This window comes from Anopheles maculipalpis, chromosome 2RL (assembly GCF_943734695.1).
Source record: "Anopheles maculipalpis chromosome 2RL, idAnoMacuDA_375_x, whole genome shotgun sequence".
Classification (NCBI taxonomy): domain Eukaryota; kingdom Metazoa; phylum Arthropoda; class Insecta; order Diptera; family Culicidae; genus Anopheles; species Anopheles maculipalpis.
The window spans coordinates 77122242-77142615 of record NC_064871.1 but is presented as its reverse complement, the minus strand read 5'-3'; the positions used below and the strand labels follow the sequence as shown (position 1 = coordinate 77142615).

At 42.8% G+C, this 20374-nt stretch overlaps 2 protein-coding genes across 3 annotated transcripts in view; one reads left to right on the top strand and one right to left on the bottom strand.

Moving 5' to 3' along the window:
* LOC126568139 (transcription factor collier) overlaps nt 1-8954 on the bottom strand; it is a 51784-nt gene extending 42830 nt beyond the window's left edge. Inside the window, exons 1-3 of one of the 2 annotated variants that reach the window (XM_050224563.1) lie at nt 8654-8954; nt 643-796; nt 439-502 (exon numbers count right to left, since the gene is read on the bottom strand). In XM_050224563.1, the coding sequence (XP_050080520.1) occupies nt 439-502; nt 643-796; nt 8654-8775 (340 nt within the window). In that variant the 5' untranslated portion in view covers nt 8776-8954. The remainder of the gene's footprint in view (nt 1-438; nt 503-642; nt 797-8653) is intronic. The other variant, XM_050224562.1, reaches the window with a different exon arrangement.
* The window catches only part of LOC126568396 (phosphatase Herzog), a 201073-nt gene that overhangs the window by 54227 nt on the left and 126472 nt on the right, over nt 1-20374 (top strand). The window lies entirely within an intron of this gene.

Sequence of the window (20374 nt, the reverse complement as noted above, 5' to 3'; positions counted from 1 at the left end):
CGTGTGTTACCGCCGTACTCTAGTGTTGTAACTCCAGATTATGGTGCGTTTGTTTGTCTCCAAAAAATGTACCGCTTGCGCTTGACTTTTTTTTCCTGATACATCAGCTAACCGGAGAAGAAAGCTTTTTTTCTTGTTTCTTGTCTTTGATTCAACTACCGTCAAATGATTATCAACCGCTTCTCCAGGTGTGTTTAAAACATATGCTAATATGTTGCACCATGGACTGGACGAGCGGACGTGCTGGATGAATTGGGCCGTGTATGGGCCACCATTTGCATAAATTATGCACCATGTCCTGTTTGCACATCCACACATCCCGATCGCTAAACGAACCGTGTGTGCTAATTAAAACTTTACCTACTTCTGGGGCCGGATCCTCTGGGGAGGGAAAACCGCCGGATAGACGTTTATGTTGGCTAACTTCCGGGTACTTACCATTAGCGTACAGCAGCTGCAACCGGTACTGGATGCCGTTGTTCGTCTTCTGACCGTCCGGTTCCTGTGTGGCAGTAGTAGTAGTAGACGGGTAAACGTTAGTGCGTTAGTAGTGCTTGCAGACAGGCAAGGATACGAAACTTGTCCACGCTGGGCGGACACTGTTGCGCGTCTTCGAATCCCGGAACCCCGTCCCCGATTTACCTGATCCTTCTCGATGAAGCCGATGAAAGCGGTCCGCTCGATTTCGATGGGCTGACCGGCACGATCGTACAGTGCGACCACGAAGTGGAAGAAGTTCGACTTTCGCAGATTGCTTGGCGGCTGCTTCTCGAAGTGCGCCCGTCCAATACCCAAGCTGAAAGAAGGGGGAAAACGATGAAATAGTGGTGGTAAGGGCGTACGTAGGATAAGATTTGAAAGCATGGAGAAGCATGTACGGTGTGAATGTATATGTACTAGGACGAGCTGTACTGAAGCGAGTTTTGGTCGCCAAAACCGTACCGAAACGTGTTCCGAAAGCGCTCGCGCCTGGAAGGTAGACCGGTATCAAAGTCGCTAAAATATCCTCACCGAACCGGAACGACTTCGACTGGAGAGCTGTAAAATTTAATTGAACCTGGTAGTACGAGGCCGGTTCGAATTTTGGTGTCCCACAACGGAATCAAATTGCTGCGTTTCTGTTGCGATACCGGGTCGCCGTTATATGTGATAACCTGGCGCGCCTGTAGGGTATGCATGTGCGGTCAGCCCGGTGCGAGTAGGTCGTTCGATCGTTTGCTGTTTGCTTTGCGGGTGTTGGAGAAGCTTTGACGATATTAAATTTATGATAACTACCATCTCTGCTTAGACGGCTGCTCTCTACACGGCTGCTCTTGTTCAGCAATTAAGAAACGGTTTTGGGAGTGAGCGCTTATGAGCGTAGCGAACTCTAACGACAGCACACCGTCAACAGCCTCTGGGGGCATTGGAATGTCTTTATCAGCAAGAATCGCAAACCATGCCCTTGTGTGTGTCCCTTAAATGTGAGTCAATACAGCCACAAATCATTCGCGATACGATTACCTATTTATGTCTGGCTCTTTTTTGAGTCCAACTCACTCCCTGCAGACTAAAAAAAACCGCGGTAAATCGTGTGCAAAGTTACACAAGTTTTGCTCACTTCCGAACCGAAACAGTGATAGTTCATGTTCCGGCCACCACGAAAACCACATCCAACCCGGAACAAGCGGCCAGCAAACATATCACCCACAATGTGTACATCTAGACCAGCCAACCTGTCGTCATTAGCGCCCGGGCATCGGGCACCATTAGCATTGCAAAGCAGACGCAAATTTATTCCAACCCGGTACGGTACAGCCAATAAAATTTCATCGAAATATTGATAATACCCCTGCGGGCGGATGGTCCAAGCCAGGGTGAGCTGGTGCTGGACATAAATTGGCGCTGGCAAGTGGTGCTACAATGTCGGAGTCGGATGTGTGGTTTCGGAAACAGTTATTACCGATACAGCGTACTTGCAGTTCGATTTGAATTGCATACGATTGCTAGGAGAGATCGCAAGAGGTGCCGTGACTGGTGTGTGAGGACGTGGATTACGCTGTGGCGAGTGTGATACCTCCCTCAGGGGTATCCAGTCTATCTCGGGGAGCGAACAGAGCGCGGGGTTTTGCGGGGCGAAAAATCTACACCAAATGCATCCAAAGCAGAACGCGACCGTGCAGGTGTTGATTGAGGTTGGGCACGGTTTGTTCGTAGTTGGGGGGATGCAAATAATTCAAGCGCTTAAATGGACGATAAAGGTCTAATTGCTTGTGCATTTTGCTTTATTTACAAGCCGATGCGAATCTTTATGGGCGGATGTGTTTAAGTGTGCGCAGCTGTCAAAACTGTCATACAGATAAATGTCAAATTATGGATCAAAAGCTGTGTTATACTATTTATTGTTTAGTGTATTTGTAGTCCACCAAAAACAATAAAGAAACGAAACCTACTAATTTTCTCAGAATTTGAAGACTTGTTTCAGACCGGATATAGGCGCCATGTTTCAACACAGCAAAATGACACCGTCCGGGTGCTAGGTCCTTTGGTCTTGTTTGATTTGCCTTCCCAAAAGCAAATTGTTGTTTCTGGTACTCGTAGCAATGTTGCATTCTAACGAGAATACTGAAACATCTGGTCCAGAGTGGGTGAGTGTGTGTGTGTGTGTGAGTGTGGTTAGCCTAAACCCAACGGCGTTATGGTTCACGACCAGAATTACGTACGACACCAGCGAGACAGGATAATAAACAAAATATGATCCTCTACCCATGGCTACGAACACAACAGGGAAGTACAGGACCCTTGTTGTGGCATCGTTCTTTCAACCTCGTTTGTGAATTAGCCCAAAATTAGCCTTCAGCCAAGTCTGTGCTCATGCATCCAAAGTACTTCCAATCCAACAGACAGCATGCGTAGCCCGAATGAAGGTTGTCCGATTAGAGTGGACAAAGAGTTGTGACTCCCTTTGAAGGCTTCGGGTGCTTCAGTATCGTCGACTGGGCGGCTTCTTTACGAGTGTGACCAATTTAAATTGGTTACTAATCAAATTTATCGGTTTTGATAAATTGTGTGACACTGGCTTTATGGTTATGTAGTACGTAGTGCTACCACCCGAGAGCTCGTCTATTTTGGAGCATTTCGTTGCAGATACTGTATCGGTTGGAGTTGCTGGAGAGGATCGATAATAATACATGAGTGGGCAAAGAAGAAGAAGGTTCTAGCAAGTTCTCGTTTCACATCGGAATACTTGTTGGGATCGAATTGGACAAACACGTTTAAGTCTTGACCAAAAATCACAATCGAAAGTGAACCCCATAAAGCATCCCGTATGAATGAGTGTGTTTCCAAATCTATCACTAGAATTCAAACCGAAAAAAAGCTCCTTATTCAACCCACCCGCAAAAGGGGAACCCGAAATGGAACTAGTTCGGACACTGTCGGTGAATAATTGAATTACGATGCTCAATTGTTCGGTGCTTGTACAACGCAACTCAGCAGCAGTAGTCAGCAGTGTCATACAGTGCATGAGAAGGTTTGCATGAAAAAAAGCACGGGCAAATGTCCTCAAACACTGACAGGCACACGAAGACAAGTGCGCGGGGATATTCATTGGAACTCGCTGGGGAACCATCGGGAAAAGACGAACGTGCAATAACTCACCCGCCCGGTAGAAGTTGGTTGGAGTTGTGTTGGGTGGTTTTTTTTAAGGACAAAGTAGAGAAAAGTGAGCTTAGCAGAAAAGATGTACGATCGAATGACATAGTGGTCGGTGCTGATAAATGTTCTACCGAATCTAGCGTGAAGTGTATGTAGAAATTGAACTCACTCCACGAAAAAATAGACATCGTTCTAAATTGAGCTACCTCTTAAACAACTGTAAATGTTCTCATGTCATGTAGGTGACACATTGGTAACACACTGCCAGTGGGTTTTTGTGCGCCTGCTTCTAACTCCAATTGAGTATGAAATATTCAATTCCACAAGGACATATTTCAATTCCAATGCTACCTAACAAACACCCCTTACCCTGTTCTAAATTAAGCTCGTAGCTTTAACCTCCAAAAAAAAAAGGACACCTCATCACAAAACCACCACCGTTCGACTTAAAGTGCACCAAAACCCCCACCGAACGGGTGGTTTAATTTTAATTACTCGCGACATTAATTGAACCACCGATTGACAGATCAGCGAACGATCATCGGCTTGGTGTGGCGCTTCGCTATTTCGCGGCGCGGCTAAAATTAATCCCACCGGCGACGATGGCACCGTTTCGGACAGTGGTGTGATGATTACCGCGCAACCGATAAAGTGATAATTTTATCTCGCTATCTACCACTTGCGACAAATATGATTTGATTTCGGGAGAAGGAGCAGAGACCAACAAATTATGGTCAATTGGTAATCGGTCGGATGGTGGTTGGGTTTTGGTGAGGTTCAACATTTAATCGCGCGGCTTCTGACACTTTCCACGGTGTTTTAATCCGATTATTGTTGACGCACGCGAATTGGATTCGATTAGTTGGTTGGTTTAAATCAATTTGGCTGGTTGTGTTTGTGGAAATCCTTTTTCCTATGTGTTTGTTTTTATTGGAACTGCTGCATTATGGTGGAAAATGATTACAATTGTTTTGGATGATACGTGAGCTGTTTTGTATTAATTAGGTCTGATTAATTTTGAAGCACTTACGAGTGTGTACTTAACAATGCTGGGTAGGGCTGTACTTTGTTCAATATTCAAAAATGACAATGAACTCCAGGCACGTATTTGTCTTTAAGTCTAAATCTTATTTCATCGGCAATTCTGAGCCATGCTTAGATATATGAGCAAAGAAGTAGAAGATAAGAAAAAGTTAATTTAACGTCACATAATCCTTCTTTAATCCTGCTATAGGACTTATAGGAATAGGGAATAGGACAGGTTACCCACGGTTATCTTCTGCGGAAATTATCTAACGTATCGTTAAGTCCAGAAAAATATCTGCCCATTAAAATTGGTTGTGACATTTATGCTTTCGTTGACCATAAAATGAGCAATTAAGTTGAATATTTTTTCTATAGTTTTGTTACAACATTTTAAATTTACATTCGTATTATAATATAAATTTATTCAAACAAAATAAAACAAAGTTTTTAAATATCAAAATGTATTCAAACATTGACCAGTGTTCAAAGCAAACTAAAACCCAAATAATTGGATTTTTATTCTCATAGGATTAATCTGTATTCACTCGAAATCAGGAATGAGCATCAAAGATCGGTACGACGAGATGTCTCTCCGAAAAGCAATGTTGACAAACTCCCATTGTCGTTCCCCAACTAACCCATTCGTTGTCAATAAGGTTCATTTTCGGTTTGTTTCGGCAAGCCAATGAGCAAGCCTCACCTATTTACCGTCAAGCATCATTAACCGACACTTGATGAAACCATAAAACCTTGGTTGATACGAGCTCGGTATAAACAGTGTTGTGTGAAGCTCCATGCCATGCCAAACCACTTGCTGTGGTAAATCCTGCGCAACTATCGTGCCCTGCCTCCTGCCATCCTGTGCGCTGGAAGGTAGGATTAATTGAATTTGAATTTAACCTCATCATTATCTACGTATCGTCTCGATTCGGAAACCCTAGGACACATCCGGTATCGTGTTTGGGAAGGCATCGTTGATATTGCTATCACCACAGACACATCACGATCCAAATCGAAAGATACAGACACACATATACACACCGTCACTCAGCTATGGCTGGTGCAAATCCGGTGCGATGAACGATGTTAATCGCTTTCCCCGTCCGGTGCTCGTGCACCGAGCGTCATCACTAGCAGCCCAGATCAGATCAGACTGGTGGGTGGCTTTCATCGATGAGCGTCAGCTTCTGACAACGCCCATAACGAAACGGGCAGGGATAGGGATCGAGCCATGTCTAACCATTAAAAAAAAAAACGACTCCAAAATCATCCAAAAAACGAACAAACCTCCATCGAGTTTTTGCGTTTTGATGGGGCCACATTTATGTGCCAAATTATGCTCGTTTGACGTGTTTCGTTTTCGGGTGATGATGTGCTAGAATTGGATAAGTGAGTGTTTTTTGACACATCATAGTGAGGTAGTGTGGAGTAGAGTGCAATAGCATGGTTTTGGAGGTTGAACGAGGCGATAATTTGGTAATTTAGGAATTGTTATGGTATTATTAAGATTATTTTTGTACTCGTCTGAAATGGATCGCAATCTATTTCATACAACCATCTGTTGCTAAAACTATACCCTTCTTGTTGGTCTATTACTGGTCACATGCTTGAGTAAATAATTACACAACGAAAATAGACAGTCGCTGGTACCATTTCCCAGAAAACCACTTTTAGCTGTCCAAAAAACGGGGTGGTATCAAAATTAAGATACAAAAGAGTCTCCGTAACATTCATGTATTATTTTTGGCAAAATGTGATCAGACTTAATGAATGAAGCAACAAGCTCAGGTGTCCTGTGTATCCCCACCCAAAAGAAGGAACATCCCCATTCGGTCAGTTGCCATTTTGGAAGAAAAGGATAAAAATAAATTAGCACGCAGCACGCTCTAGCATCGCAAGCATATTTTTAGGACACGAAGAAGAAACAAAAGACACATCGTAATCATGCAATGCTTAATTATGTAGCGACAGTCGCCATAATGCAGGATTAGCAGACGATGTTATCAATTTGGTCTTGTGGATTAATTAGGTTCTAATTATTATACTTATCGGGTTAATAATGTGGGCTGGTTTGGTGATGTATGAGTGACGTATAAATAAATAAATAAGTAAATAAATAAAGACTGATATATGTCATGATTATCCAAAAAACTGTGTGATGGAAATATATTTTGTATAAATTTGAACTTTAAATTAAACTATAGTTTTAAGATAAATTTATAAGAGATACTTTTAGGAAAACCGATGCAAATGAAAATATAAAAATAATATTAAAAAAATAATTTTGCAGAAAAAACGAAAAACAAAGATAATAATTGAATTAATAAACACCATATAATTTGTTAATGTAAGCGCTAATGCAAACATAAAAGAATCACCCAAAACAGATATTGAAACATGACTAAAGACATGCAAAAAGATCATGGAAAAAAGCTTAGCTCACAAAATGCTAACTTAATGTTTTTTTCTGCACTCAAATGTTACGCTCATTTTATCCTCTATTTTCGACATTTACTTTCTTCGTCGTCTCAACTTCGATCGAGAATGTCAGTACAAATTTACCCGTGTTTCAAATTAGCGAGAGAAATAAAACCCGATCGAAAAGATAAAATAATTTCTCAGAAAGATAAAAGATAGAAGACAAAACAAATAAAAAATCACAAAAAACCCGTCGGAACAATCACACATCACAAAACAGAAAACCGATCGATCTGTGTTACAAAGAAAGAAAAACAAAAGTTGACAGCAAGACCTCCAAACCACTAAGTGAAATCAAATTGCAGAGGAAAAAAAGAAACGCTTTCAAAGAATCACTTAAGGAGCGATGGCAGTATAAAAAAGAAGGAAACACCCGTTAAACTACGCGCAACAACTGCACGGACTGTCCAACCGGCTGCAAATCACATGGCATACAGTGGCGAACAGATCAAACGATTTATCCGGTAGAGCAAACCGTCTCGGTGGATCTCGGTCGTTTCATTTTTGACCAATTTCACTCCACTCCACCAGCTGTCCCCCATGTCTGGCTCTCGTGGCTCGTTCGAGTTCGATGCACGGGCGATGATGTTCACGGCGGTGTTAAAAACAAACAGTCGTATTAGTCACTTAACACTCCCTTCCGCGTGAATCGCTCGTCGCGACGGTAGCGTTTGCTAAAAGTTGATGCCCCTCCGGGTATCCTTTCTTCGGGTTCGAAACATCTGGCCGTTGCTTACGGGGGAGGGGGAGTTTCGGAACCTAACCTTACCAACACACCCAACGCATCGTCAAATCGGAATGGAAGAATCGTGCAAAACCGTCGTCCCGAGTTTTGGCCGTGTGTTTGTGAGTTTGCCTACCTTTCAGGCGCACACAGCGTATCCTTCGCGCTTGCCCGCGAAGTTAGCTAAGAGGGGGGGGGGGGGGGGGGGGGGCAGTTTTTTGGGAGGTTTTTTTTTGGTAGTGGAGTCGGAACGACTCTCACTCCCAGCGTTTGGTGCCACACCGTCGCACACGTATCTAGGGCCGTAAAGTTTTACCACACCAGATTACTATCAACAAACCTCCGATGACAGAGGCGGCGGTCATTGATGATGGCGATGATGATGCGGCCACCATCCAGCTTGTTAGCCTACAATTATGGACAAACACGGCATTCAAGCGCACAGTTAGCACATAAATTATGCTTAAAATCGCGATCATAAATTCACCGCAGCTTCTCAGCCACCCGTTCCCCGACCCGTGGAAGGGTAAATCAGGCGCTAGGCGGGTTTTTATCAGCCCTGGCGCGATCTTAATTACCGCGCGTAGTGTAAAAACCCGCTGAACTGAAAGTGTCATCGATGGGCTCGCGTCCTCGGCAAGGGTTCGTTTGATTTATGGACCGCGCAAAATTTTCAACTCAATCGCGGCCAGTTCGCTTTGTCCTGTCCCGATGTGTTTGTGTGACCGTAATTGCTACGCACTTAAAGAACGAACAAAAAAAAAAAATCGAGCTTAAACTAGCATTTACTTTGCCTGATCGACGGCCGGCTGCATCCAGGCCCGTGCTCCGAGCGGTTCCTCCTTGAGCGACGTCATGGGACCGCGCGGTTGATTCATGTCCGCCCCGGTCGGTGGTAGACCGAACATCATGCCACCGGCACCGCGCGGCACCGAGGACGGGTACAGCTTCCGGCCCCATTCCAGCTCGAGCGTGGGCCAGGGCGAGGCCGAGCTAAAGCCCGGCACGGTCTCGTCCGAACGCAGCTTTAAACCGTTATCGTACACCGTGGACCACAATTTTTCACCGGTTTGGTGCGCTGGATTCTGATAGCCGGTGTCGGCCAACAGGATGTTGCCTGCTTTGTGATTTGTTCCGAGAAAAAAAAAAACGACTTATCACTTATCACCACGCATTCGAAGCACGCACTACGAGAGACGAGAAAGCTCACTACAACTGCACTTAATCACAATCTTCCGTTTTCACACACAAACACGCGCACACAACACACCGCCAACTTGGATCGGTTAACAAGCGCACATACAACAACACACTTCAACTGCACGGTGAAAATAGCCCAGCTCGGTTAAAACATTCCAGCCGCCACTGGAGGCAGAATCCGTTCAATTAGTTATCGATATCATCAACACCGTTACCCGTCGTCTACCGTGAGACTAGAAGTCAAGTGACCCGCGAGAATACACTCTGGAGATTTGAAGACACAGTCGTCCCTAGGCTCGACGAGACTGCGTAGCCCCAGGCACCGTACGGTAGCTACGCACGTGGGACGGATAAAAGCAACCGCGCACAGCACACCACCGGCGAGGTGAAGGATTCGGTTAGAACTAGCAAAAGTATTCCCGAGCACAGCGCGCGTACAACAGTGTGGCACACACACTTGATCCCTCCAGAGATTGTAAGCGTTCGTCCCGTGTGGCTGCAAAACCCCAACTGAAAAATTTCCGCACGGACCAAAGTTACGATCGTAACCGTTTTGTCCAGCCGCCAGCCAGGTTGCCAGGTCGGCTCCTGTGCACGGCGTGTGCGTATGTGTGTGTGTGCGCGCGCCCTTAATGCCCCGAGTGAGCGTGCGTGCGAGCGAGACCGGGACAGCAGCCGGGACCGTGTGTGTGCGGGCCAATCTCATCCCTTATGCTGCGATGCTGCTGCTTTTCTCGCTTGCGCACCGTCATCCCCGAGCGACCGTTAAGCGGCCCCGGCAGGTCCCAGCCCGTACGAAAAGGATATCTCCGGAGTGAAATCTCATCGGTCCCAGCAGACTCCGCCCCAGTCCCACCAGTGCACTGGCACTGCGGGCACGTGCTTATTGTTGGTGCGTTCCTGCTCTGTTTTGTTGCCGCTGCGTGCTGGCAGCCGGTTCGGTTGTGTTTGGGAAAAACAGGGGAAATGAACGAGCTTTCCGTTCGGTGGTTCCGAGAATCGTGAAAGAAAATGTGTAACCGAAGGGGAAAGTTTGCCGTTTGGTGCGGCGGAACTCATGAGTGGCTTGTGGAATGACATTAAGGCCCTCTTCTACGTAAAGTGCAATTTTCTTCAAGAGATGAAGAACCCAGCCAAGTTACGATTAAATTGATAAAATGTAAGAGCACACATACGATCTCTGGACGTGGATGCCCGCTATTTCTAGTTTCCCTGACTTTCTTATTATCCAAAGCTGGGTAATCAGTTTTAAGTGTAGTGTGTGTGTGGCGTAATATCGTTACTGACATGATAGAAACTGGTGCCGATATTATTAAATTTATGGTACTTTTAGGAGCGCCTTTGGTGTCGAATTTTTTTTTATTTCGTAATGACGGCCAGGCCGTATTCCTTAGTTTCGTGTCGACTTTACTTGGTTTAGAAGTTATTGTAGCTGTCGTAGTTGAGCTCTTATTGAGTAGTGGTAATGTAATGAATGTAATAACCCAATGCTTTTTTTTAGACCAGAAGCGTGGGGGCTCGGCGTCAAAGATGGTACCATCGCTGACCCTCACTCGGCAACACTCCAATCGAATCCCGTCCAGACAGTCTACACGTACGCAGGACCGACTATCCAGCTACGGGTGTTATCAAGTCAAGGGCCCTGGACCTAGACCACCCGAGGTTGTTATAGTAAAGAAAGATGAAGAATCTGCTCAGACAATCTCCGCTGAATCAAAGAAAAGCATTGTCATTTTACTACAAATGCTCAAATTAATAATTACAAAACGAAACAAATTAATACAATACTCCAAATTAATCCTTGTTGCTAGCAATTTACTAATAAAATGAAATTTTCTTATGCATGTATTTCCAAACCCACTTTAACTTGCGAGGGGCTTGACCAATTTTGAACTTGCGAGGGGCTTCTGAATAAATTTGCAATTATTTTTCCAATTAAAGCAATTTGCTCTTTCATGAATGAATTTAGATTCTTGATTTCTTGTTTCTTGTTGTTTAGGATAATTCTGGACCGAATTAGTGGTAGGATACTCTGTTCGAGAGCTGAGTTCACTATTTCAGATCTAGCTCCATTGCTTTGGTCGGTAATAATAATTGTAAATTCGACAATTGTTCTGTCAATAATAAATATGATGATGATCACATCGCTGACCCCTATAATCGCCCAACCTTCAATGATTTGGAAAGTAAAAGATTATGCTGTAGTTTTGTATTAGATTAAAATTTCACCGCTCAAGACTGAAATTTCAGACTATTCCAACCAATCTTTATCATTTTGTTTTATTAATCGTAAAGATTTTATTTATATTTTAGTCTTAAGCACTTTGACCATCTCGTGCAAAATGAATTTACAAAAGTCGAATGCTTCACTTTCAAGCGTTAAATAAATAACCCAATTGTAGCAATAAGTCTTGGTAAAACTACCAGAACCAGCCAGGATCATGCTGTCAGTTAAGCAGTAACTCATGAGTGACTCAACTTATTGCCAGCATTTTCTCTTCTGCGAAACGCTTTTCCCACTCAAGTTATCGGAACTTTGAGCACAAAAAGAGCTTCGAATTTCCCCTACTGAACTGCACCTAAACGATTGCTACCCAGCAAAACAGAGCAGACCCGCTACAAGCACGCACGTGCTGTGCAGCAGCAGCAGCAGCAGCCTAGTGGGACTGGGGCGGAGTCTGCTGGGACCGATGCGATTCCACACTCCTGCGATATCCTGCGTTTGTTTTTGCCCTTCCAAGAGCGAGCTGCGCTGGGATGAGATTGGCTAAAACTCAGCTGCACTTTCGGCCATCTCTTTCCCACCCAAATCATAATGATCCTATCTTTAGCACATGCGCGCAACATAGGGCACATTTAAAGAAACATAAAAACACGAACGACAAGTGGAAGAGCATACTTGTTGCGCTTCTATTTTTCTTCTGCATCACACTTTTCGTCTCTGGTGTCCCGAAGAAGGCGTGTTTCGTGGGTCTTGGGACGTGGATTTCTTTTGTTTTGTTGTTTTCGCCCCGTATACCAACCGATTCTTTTCATGTGCTTAGCTCGCTTTTGTGAAGGCATCTTATACGTTCCGCCCTTTTCCATCCGTGTGTTATTTGTTTAATGTACCAACTACAAAAGCGAAACAAGCGAAAGAAAAAAGGAACGATTCCTTCCGGTCCTGGGTCCTTATTTGGGCTTTGTTCACTACTGGATTCAGGGTTTTCTTTGTTATTTTTTCTCTTTTCTCGTTCCCCCCCCCCCCCCTATGTGCCGTGTGCCATTCATTTTCACTAATGAAGAAATGATTGGATTGCATCGGTGCAAGGTGCTCTTCTTGAGTCTTGTCTGAGACTCCTCCGTGTTTCTCCGTGTTCCTGTCCTCTAGCCGTTGTAGCAAACCCTGTGCCAAACACTACTGCAGCACTAGAACCAGTCAGCGGACGCATCGAGCGTACCAAAACCCACGATCACGATGGTGTGTACGTAGCGTAGTGGCTCCATAATGAGCGTACGTGCTCGGAAATACATAACTTATACCAGCACTGGTTGGATTGTTTTCTTTGCTGTTGTTTCTTTCATCTTCACTTACTGTGCAGCCAGTGTGGATGTGAGCGAGCTCGTTATGGTGTAAAAATGTCAAGAATCTCGCAAATGGATATGTTGTTTGCCGCTGCTTTCGTACTCTTAGTTGCGAAAAAAAGGGAAAATCGAGTAAAAGTGCTCAAAGAAAACGGTGTACAAGTCGTGAAGAAAAATTGGAATTTAACACCCAATGCCCATGTGGTTGGCGAAGTGCATGAAATGCATGGATAATCGTTGTTAGTGAAGGATGAAATGTGAGTTCTGCGGATGTAAAAAATGTGCTACGTTTAATTAAATCTGTAAAGAAAAAACGGACATACAAAAAACGGATTTTCAAAGTATTGATTACAAAATATAAGTTGATATTCGTATCGAACATGTCCATCAAGGCAAACAATAAGGCTAATAATAAGGAGGAATGAATAATAATGTTTAATTTAATAAAAATTAAATTAAACATTTTTGTTGTTTTTATAATGGCACATTAAATTGACAATACGTGCCTTAATACTTTATAATACATAAATAAATAAATACTTATAAAAATAATTAATATCATAAAAAAATAAAAATTTATAGATTATAATAATATTGACCGAATACGCCCGGGATAAGGCAAAGAATAAGGAGTAAATGCCATATCATTATGCTTATTCATCACAAGCGGTGTTGACAATACGGCACTGTACCGTCATAAATATTTAAAAAAATAATAAAAAAAAAATCAAAATAAAATTCATAATTAAATCAGTATAATATTAAACGTTGGGGAATGAAGTCATAGAGTAAATAAGATGGAAAAAATATAAAGAAACATGAAAATCTTTTCGCTTTGTTAAATAGCTACTTTTAAATAAAGGAATTCCTTTGTAATGACATATAAATCGAAGATCAGACTGGATACAACAATAGCTGGATTGTTAGTTTGTTTATAGCAAATGTACAAGAAAATGGTTGTAAGGAGATGACTGGAACATCATATATGCAGTAAAAGAGAAGATATATAAATAAAATAAAAATAAATAATTTAAAAATTAACAACAATAAAAATATGTTTTGTATTGTTGATTTCCTGTGATTAGAATTTTTTAACGAAATGAGTAGGACGTTGAAAAATAAAAAAGGGAATTTTATTGAAAAATGTAAAATGAATATGGAAAAAAGAAAAAAATAAAGCAATACATTATTTATTTACCAGAATAAATACAGAAGAAATACAATAATGAAAAGGAAAATTTCCAGCCTTTTATAAGCACAAGATGAAGTGGAGAGCGAGTCTTTTTAATCTAATAAATTTCTCCTTTCCGATGAAGGAGAACAAATGATTTGTAATGTGCAACAAATGATATTGATATCTTCCCAACCAATCTGAAACTACCCAAAACATCCCTGTGCCTATTTATTAGATAAACGAAGTGGTCATTCAAAAATCCTTGCTCCTTTTCCTCCTCAATGATGACGATGATGGGCAAGGTGTGATAAACAACAATACATCTGTTCTTCACCACACATTCGGAAGTTTAAAGAGGTTGTTGCAGGGCCAACCAGAAAAAAAGGCAAAGACTCTCCCAGCGGCTGTTTTTGTAAACCCTTTTTACACACCCACACCCTTTTCCACAGGAGCAAGAGAAAGAAAAAAGCGCCCCCGGGTGCCAAAAACCCCGTGAAAAGGTGTTCGGTCATTTTGGTGTTTGGTTTTGGTTCAGCGAACTCTTGCGGCCCGTCACACAGTGGGTCAAATCCCCGAGTAACCACGTGGAATGAGATGTTACGCACCGAGCTCGCGTTGGATCGTAAATATCCCGTGGTGACACATGCCATGCACATTCCGTACCGTTCGTTTGTTGGTTGGGTCTTGTAGAGAGTGAGAGCAAGAGCTCCCGGGCTGATGGTGGGAAAGCAAAACAAATACCCTCGCACACTCGCAGCTACGGCATACCGATGATGATTATCACCCGATGGCCGATGGCCAAAAACGGCCACCCATCGGTACGGATCGGCACACCCTCGTCTCTGTGGGAACGATAACCCCCCGGTCCGTTTTTCTCGTTCTCGGGGAAAAAAAAGGAACAAAAAAGTGTCAGGATGGGAGAAGGAAACAAAAAAGGATCTCCTCTTCGATGCATGGGAGAAGTCCTTGTCCACACACACACATACATTCGAGCCCCGAAAGGGGTTGATTAATCCCATTAGATAGTGCGCTGACCGCAAAAAAGCGGTCCACCCCGCTGGGGACTCATAAATTCATCAATTTCTAAATTGACCAAAACCCGTAGGCAGCTTCTTGGAACAAGGCTTCGGTTCGAGTGGACAGTAGTTGAACAGAGACTTGTATTTTTATTTCTCTTTTGCAGCTTTTTGCATAAAAGCTGTGTGTTTGAACGTTTGTGCGTAGGAGAATGCGTATGTGACTACTGGCCGGAAGCAACCAGCAACACATGGATTCAATCAGCTTTCGGTGGACCATAGCATAACCCAATGCGAATACCGATTGACCATGCCTACCGATGCTTAAAGCGTCATAATTGTTTGGATAAATCCTTTCGAACAATGCTTTGTCCGGCATGCAGATTGTTCTCAGTTTTGGTGGCTCTTAAATTCTCACAGGAATCGCTATGATGCTGCTGGGAACGTTTGTACCAGGTGTCTCTGAGGGACTATTAGAATCATATTTGTATACCAAATAAGAATAAAAAATAACTATTAATGTTTTTCTATCGAATGCATAGAGAGAACTTCAAAGATATTTGATGGATGATTTATTTCTCTATTTCATGGAATTCTTAAGATTTTTAAGTAATCTTTACTGTGAAGCGTGCCGATCTTTGAAGAGCAGGACAAGGGTTCAAATAGCATTCAGTACTACCACTGTTGATTTATTAATCATTTCAGCGGACCTTGAGGCCCTGTTGAAGCATTGTCAAAGCTAACGAGTACACGGACTCACGGAACAAAATCAACTGAGAAACGCGGCATTTGTGATGTTAGAACGAATTTGGTGAATTTTCGTTGGATGGACTTCAAGCGTGCTAGAGACCGAGAAGCAGTAGTGCACCACAGAACGGATGCGTACTCTACGACTGACCGGATGAGCGAACAGTAGAGCGTTTTAGCCGAAGTCGATTCAACTATATCTTGCAAAAAACGCTTTACCAGGCCGATAAGCTGGTTACCCCTTGTGGCTATGGCTATGTAGAAGTTCAACTTATCGTCAATGAGCACACAGAGGTCTGACTGACAAAACGTTTACGTTCGATGACTGTACCGTTCAGTTTGTTGTCGTTAAACGAAGAGAAGAGAGATCCGCAGCTTATTCGGCCTCTGATGTCAAGGCTGCATTCAATCGCGTTCCACACAGTCCATTGAAATAAGTGCATCTCTTCCTTCGACCTGTCACCTCCTGTATGAAGATGTCTTTTAAATATTTCACCATATCTTCTCTAATTATGATTTTATGGCCCTGCAACATATTCTAGACGCTTTCTCTTCTTGGTGTTCTAACAATTTCCTATCTATTTAACCCTATAAATGTCTCTCTATTTTTCCTACCAGTGGCGGATCAAGATTTGTGGACGCCCCAAACAAAATCAAAGAAACGTCTTTTGAAAATTGTACTCGACTGTGCGCAGGAGTTGTTAATCAGATAGAGCAGATCATAATCCGATAGGCAGGCTTCCAATGACGTTAATCTGCCATTGATTTAAAAGATCCTTTTCATTTTCCAAGAGGCCCTCCTATTATGTTCTGGCTGCCTGCCACTTTTAGACCAATTTTCCTGTGGTCAAACAGATTCTGTTCAAACTCAATTCCGAGTTTAGTTTATAAACCGAGCGCGATCAGGCTATCGGTTCGCCGAAGACGAACATTCGGCCTGAGTGTAAGGGCATTCAGAAAAAAGGAAAACAAAAGATTGAATAGAACCGATAAACAGTGAAAAAACCTACCAAAAATGCCAAAACACAATATTTTTATCAAAAATAAAGTAGATCTTATTTCATTAAAGTCACTCATACCTTCAACCAGCATTACTGCACATGGAACAAAAAGCGAAAATAAAAAAAATAAAACTTCTCCCGAATAGCTTATCCGCAGTGTCGTGTCATTAATCATACTTTCTGCACATATGTCATGGGTTTAGCACGTCGCCATTACCACCCAGCAACCACATTGGTCCGCGTGCACATTCTGTTTTTTCGATTAAAAGAAAAACTCCACAAAAAGTCGTGCGCACAAGCAGCTTAGGATGTGTGCGAAAATATCAACAACAAAATGAAGCCGTTCACACACATTGTCGTCTTCTCTATTTTTTGTGTGAGCAAGCCTGTTAGTAACGATCGAGCCGCGAAATGAATGTTTGGTAAATATTCCATTCAGGTGGCCGACGAAGGTCCCGAGAGCTTTCCCCTTAGGCCGACACCGTTGCAAACGTGCAGCGCTAACGAATCGAATTCCATGAAAGACGGTCTAATATGGGAAACTTTTTGTTTTTTTTTTTTGAACCGGAAAGGAGCTGACTGTGTGAGGGAGACGGGAGAGAAGAGCAATGAGAAATTGTTAAAAATAGCCGTAGATTAAGGACCTGTAAATCTATACATCGCGATAATAAAAAGGAAAACGGAAAACCATCCACCACCAGGTTTTCCCTGGAACTGGAATGACTGTGCGGATTCTCGCACCGTCGAGCACTTCGACAGAAGTCAATCCTTCGAGGAGTTTAAAGAGGTGAAAAAAAGAAGGGGCGGTCTACGAAAACAATCCGACAAGCTTACAGACACACAACAAGCGTCATGAAACTAAACATACATAAATACAAATTATTACAACCGTACACAGAAGCGGACCGAGGCGAAGCCGAAGGTGTTAAAGTAACCGGGGTGGGCGTAAAGGTCGATAAGGTCTCCAAGGAGAGTGGTCGGCAAAAACATACCGACCACCAGGTGGTAAATCCCATTCGACTTTCTTCCTCTCCTGCTTCGTTGTCTTCACACGACGGTAAAGGATTAGGGAAAGAAAAGTCGTCAACGAAGGGCTGCAATAATCCTGGGCCAATGGAAACATTGTTGGGAGGATCAATTTCTAAAGTCAACCTACTGGCACTCGTTTTTGGGATTTTTTTTTTGTTTATTTCGGAACTCAACGCACGGATAAAAGCTTCAACCTGGAGCTTAGAAATTTTCCCGATCGTTTTGATGGGATGAGCCGTAACTAAAGTGGTTATTTATGGTGTGTGTGTGTGTGTGTGTGTGTGTGTGTGTGTGTGTGTGTGTGTTTGTGTATACAACCAGTTGGCTCCTGTCCGGCTATGGCTACCGGATTAGATGATAGAAGAAAAACGGCCGTCAAGCTTGGTAGGTACTTTGATGCAATGTTTTTATAACTAATTGCGTGATGTGATGTACAAAAGTTTGAAATATATAAAACGTATTATTTACAGACGTTGTTCATAAGGATTTCCTATAAAAAGTGAGAAAAAATTTAATTCTGCACATCTGAAGATTGCACTAGATCCTACTTTTTAACCCAGTTTGACCTATAGTTCAATAATTAAAGTCCTTTAAGTTATACTCTTCTTCTAGTATCCTGCTAAGGGATGGCAGGCATACTTGTGGGATACTTTCCTCTTTTCTCCATCTTTTTGGCCTGTTCAGGGTTTAGCACCCGTCTTCATCCATCCATCCACGTCTGCACCCGATCTTCGACAGGTTTGACTCTACTTGATCCAGTCAACGAGCTCGCACTACGCCTCGTGCCGATCCTGATCACAGCGTCGGAAGAAAAGCTCGGCTAGCTATTAGTTTATTTTCCTTCGCCAAACGCCTTGGTGCAACACACATCCAAAGATCCAGTGCTTAGAACCGATCGAATATGGCGAATGTATTGGCGTCCGTCGTCAGCGTAGTCCAGGACGTGCCGCCGACTACCGGACTCATCAATGTGCTATGTTTTTGGAGTCTTCTGGATCGCAGGAGTTTGGGCAGCCCATAATAGGCACGTTTTCCCTGAACAATACGTCTTCGCTGGGTACGTTGTCCGAAGTTAAAATCGTTCCAAGTTCTCGGAAGTCAGTCCCAAATACATCGGTCTAACGCTTCAGTTGGGTACCGGTTGAAGATATGAAAAATATTGGATTGGTCAATCATTTGAAACTTCAATAGAGAATATCACATAAAATATCTAAATAATTAATCCTAAACATATTACTGCTGCAAATGGTCAAACTTCACATCCGTTAGAAGGAACCTGAGTGAAGGACGAGATACTCGTCGTCTAGAGGACTTCGTCGAAGGTCGAAGGGGACGTGTGACTTATGACACCCTGGATGAGACCCGGGAACTATAATTCTCGTCATGCGGTTCCTGGGCATAGTGGCTTCAGCATAGTGACAGCTTTAACGATGATTTAGCATTAGCTTTTGAAATTTCACGATATTTTTGCCCTACAAATATTACAAATGTTTCTACTACATTCTTTAATCTGGATCACAGCAAATTCGTTTCGCAAATTGCCATTTTGAATTTTTTTATGGTTGAAGTAGCTAAGTAGATAGTATCTTTTAAATGCTGTAACTTTTCAGCTTGTGACTTGTTTTAATGACTAAAAAAATTGGAAATCATGCATTTATCCCTTCCTCAATTTTAAAGCTAGCAATACTACGTATTTGTAATTTAATCTAATTAGTTGGAGGGTTTTTTGTTAAACAAAATACCTTTCATTTATTTAATAACTCAGCCACATTGTTCCACACAAAACAATACTGATTGTTTATACGGTCGTTTGTTTACTAAACACGGATGGCCGGATCTAAACAAGCACGGACATTGTCTACCCGCTTTAAAGCAATAAAATAATTCACCCCGTACAGTGCCAAACTACTGGCTCGCTGAATCATTCATTATTGGCACTTACCTGTCAGTAATTCATCTTCCCTGCTTAACCACATTCCGCACACCATCGAGGTGCAATAAAATGCAACGCCAACACAAAAAAAAAAAACAAACTCGCTTACAAATTACCAAAACACCAGCTGCCCGATGTCCCAATTGCCATTAATTAAAATAAATTGTAATTCACCCGCCACGGCATTCGGCAGCAAACGCGGTCCGGGTCAATAAATTTTCAAAAGCTCGTATGGAAAATATTTTATTTCATCCCTTCACTTTCCGGTCCTTTACACCGCTTTTTTGCATAATGCACCAACATGAATGCAATGTACACCTTCACCTCAACCTGCGCTACACATCTCTCGGCTTCACTGCTACGCTGAACGCAACCGAACCCCATTCGGTTGAGCGGTGACAATTGGAATGAATTGAAATAATAATTAATAATTTTACGATCATAAATAAAACAAATTTAATGACGATGGGGATTTTTGTTTTCCAAAAACCCCAGTCTTCCTCGGATCCTCAACTCTTTGCCCACAATTCCCTACGCTCGCGGAAACCCCAATATTTTGGAATGCGCTCTTCCTTCCTGCAGTGCATAATTTCCTCCGCCAAAATAAAAAAAAATGCACCTTTGGACAGAACTGAAGGGAGCGGGTGCAGAAAGCAGGGTGCACCCGAAACATACACGCATATGCGTACAAACAATCAACAATCGGTTCGCGAGCGTCTGTGTGGCATGGCCATTCCCCGGCCTGCATTACTGTTTATTAATTTTCCAACTGTTTGCCGCTCGCTTCGTTCGCGCGAGGTCACACTTTTCCGCAGTACGTGGTGACGCTTTTTCGGGCTCATTTTA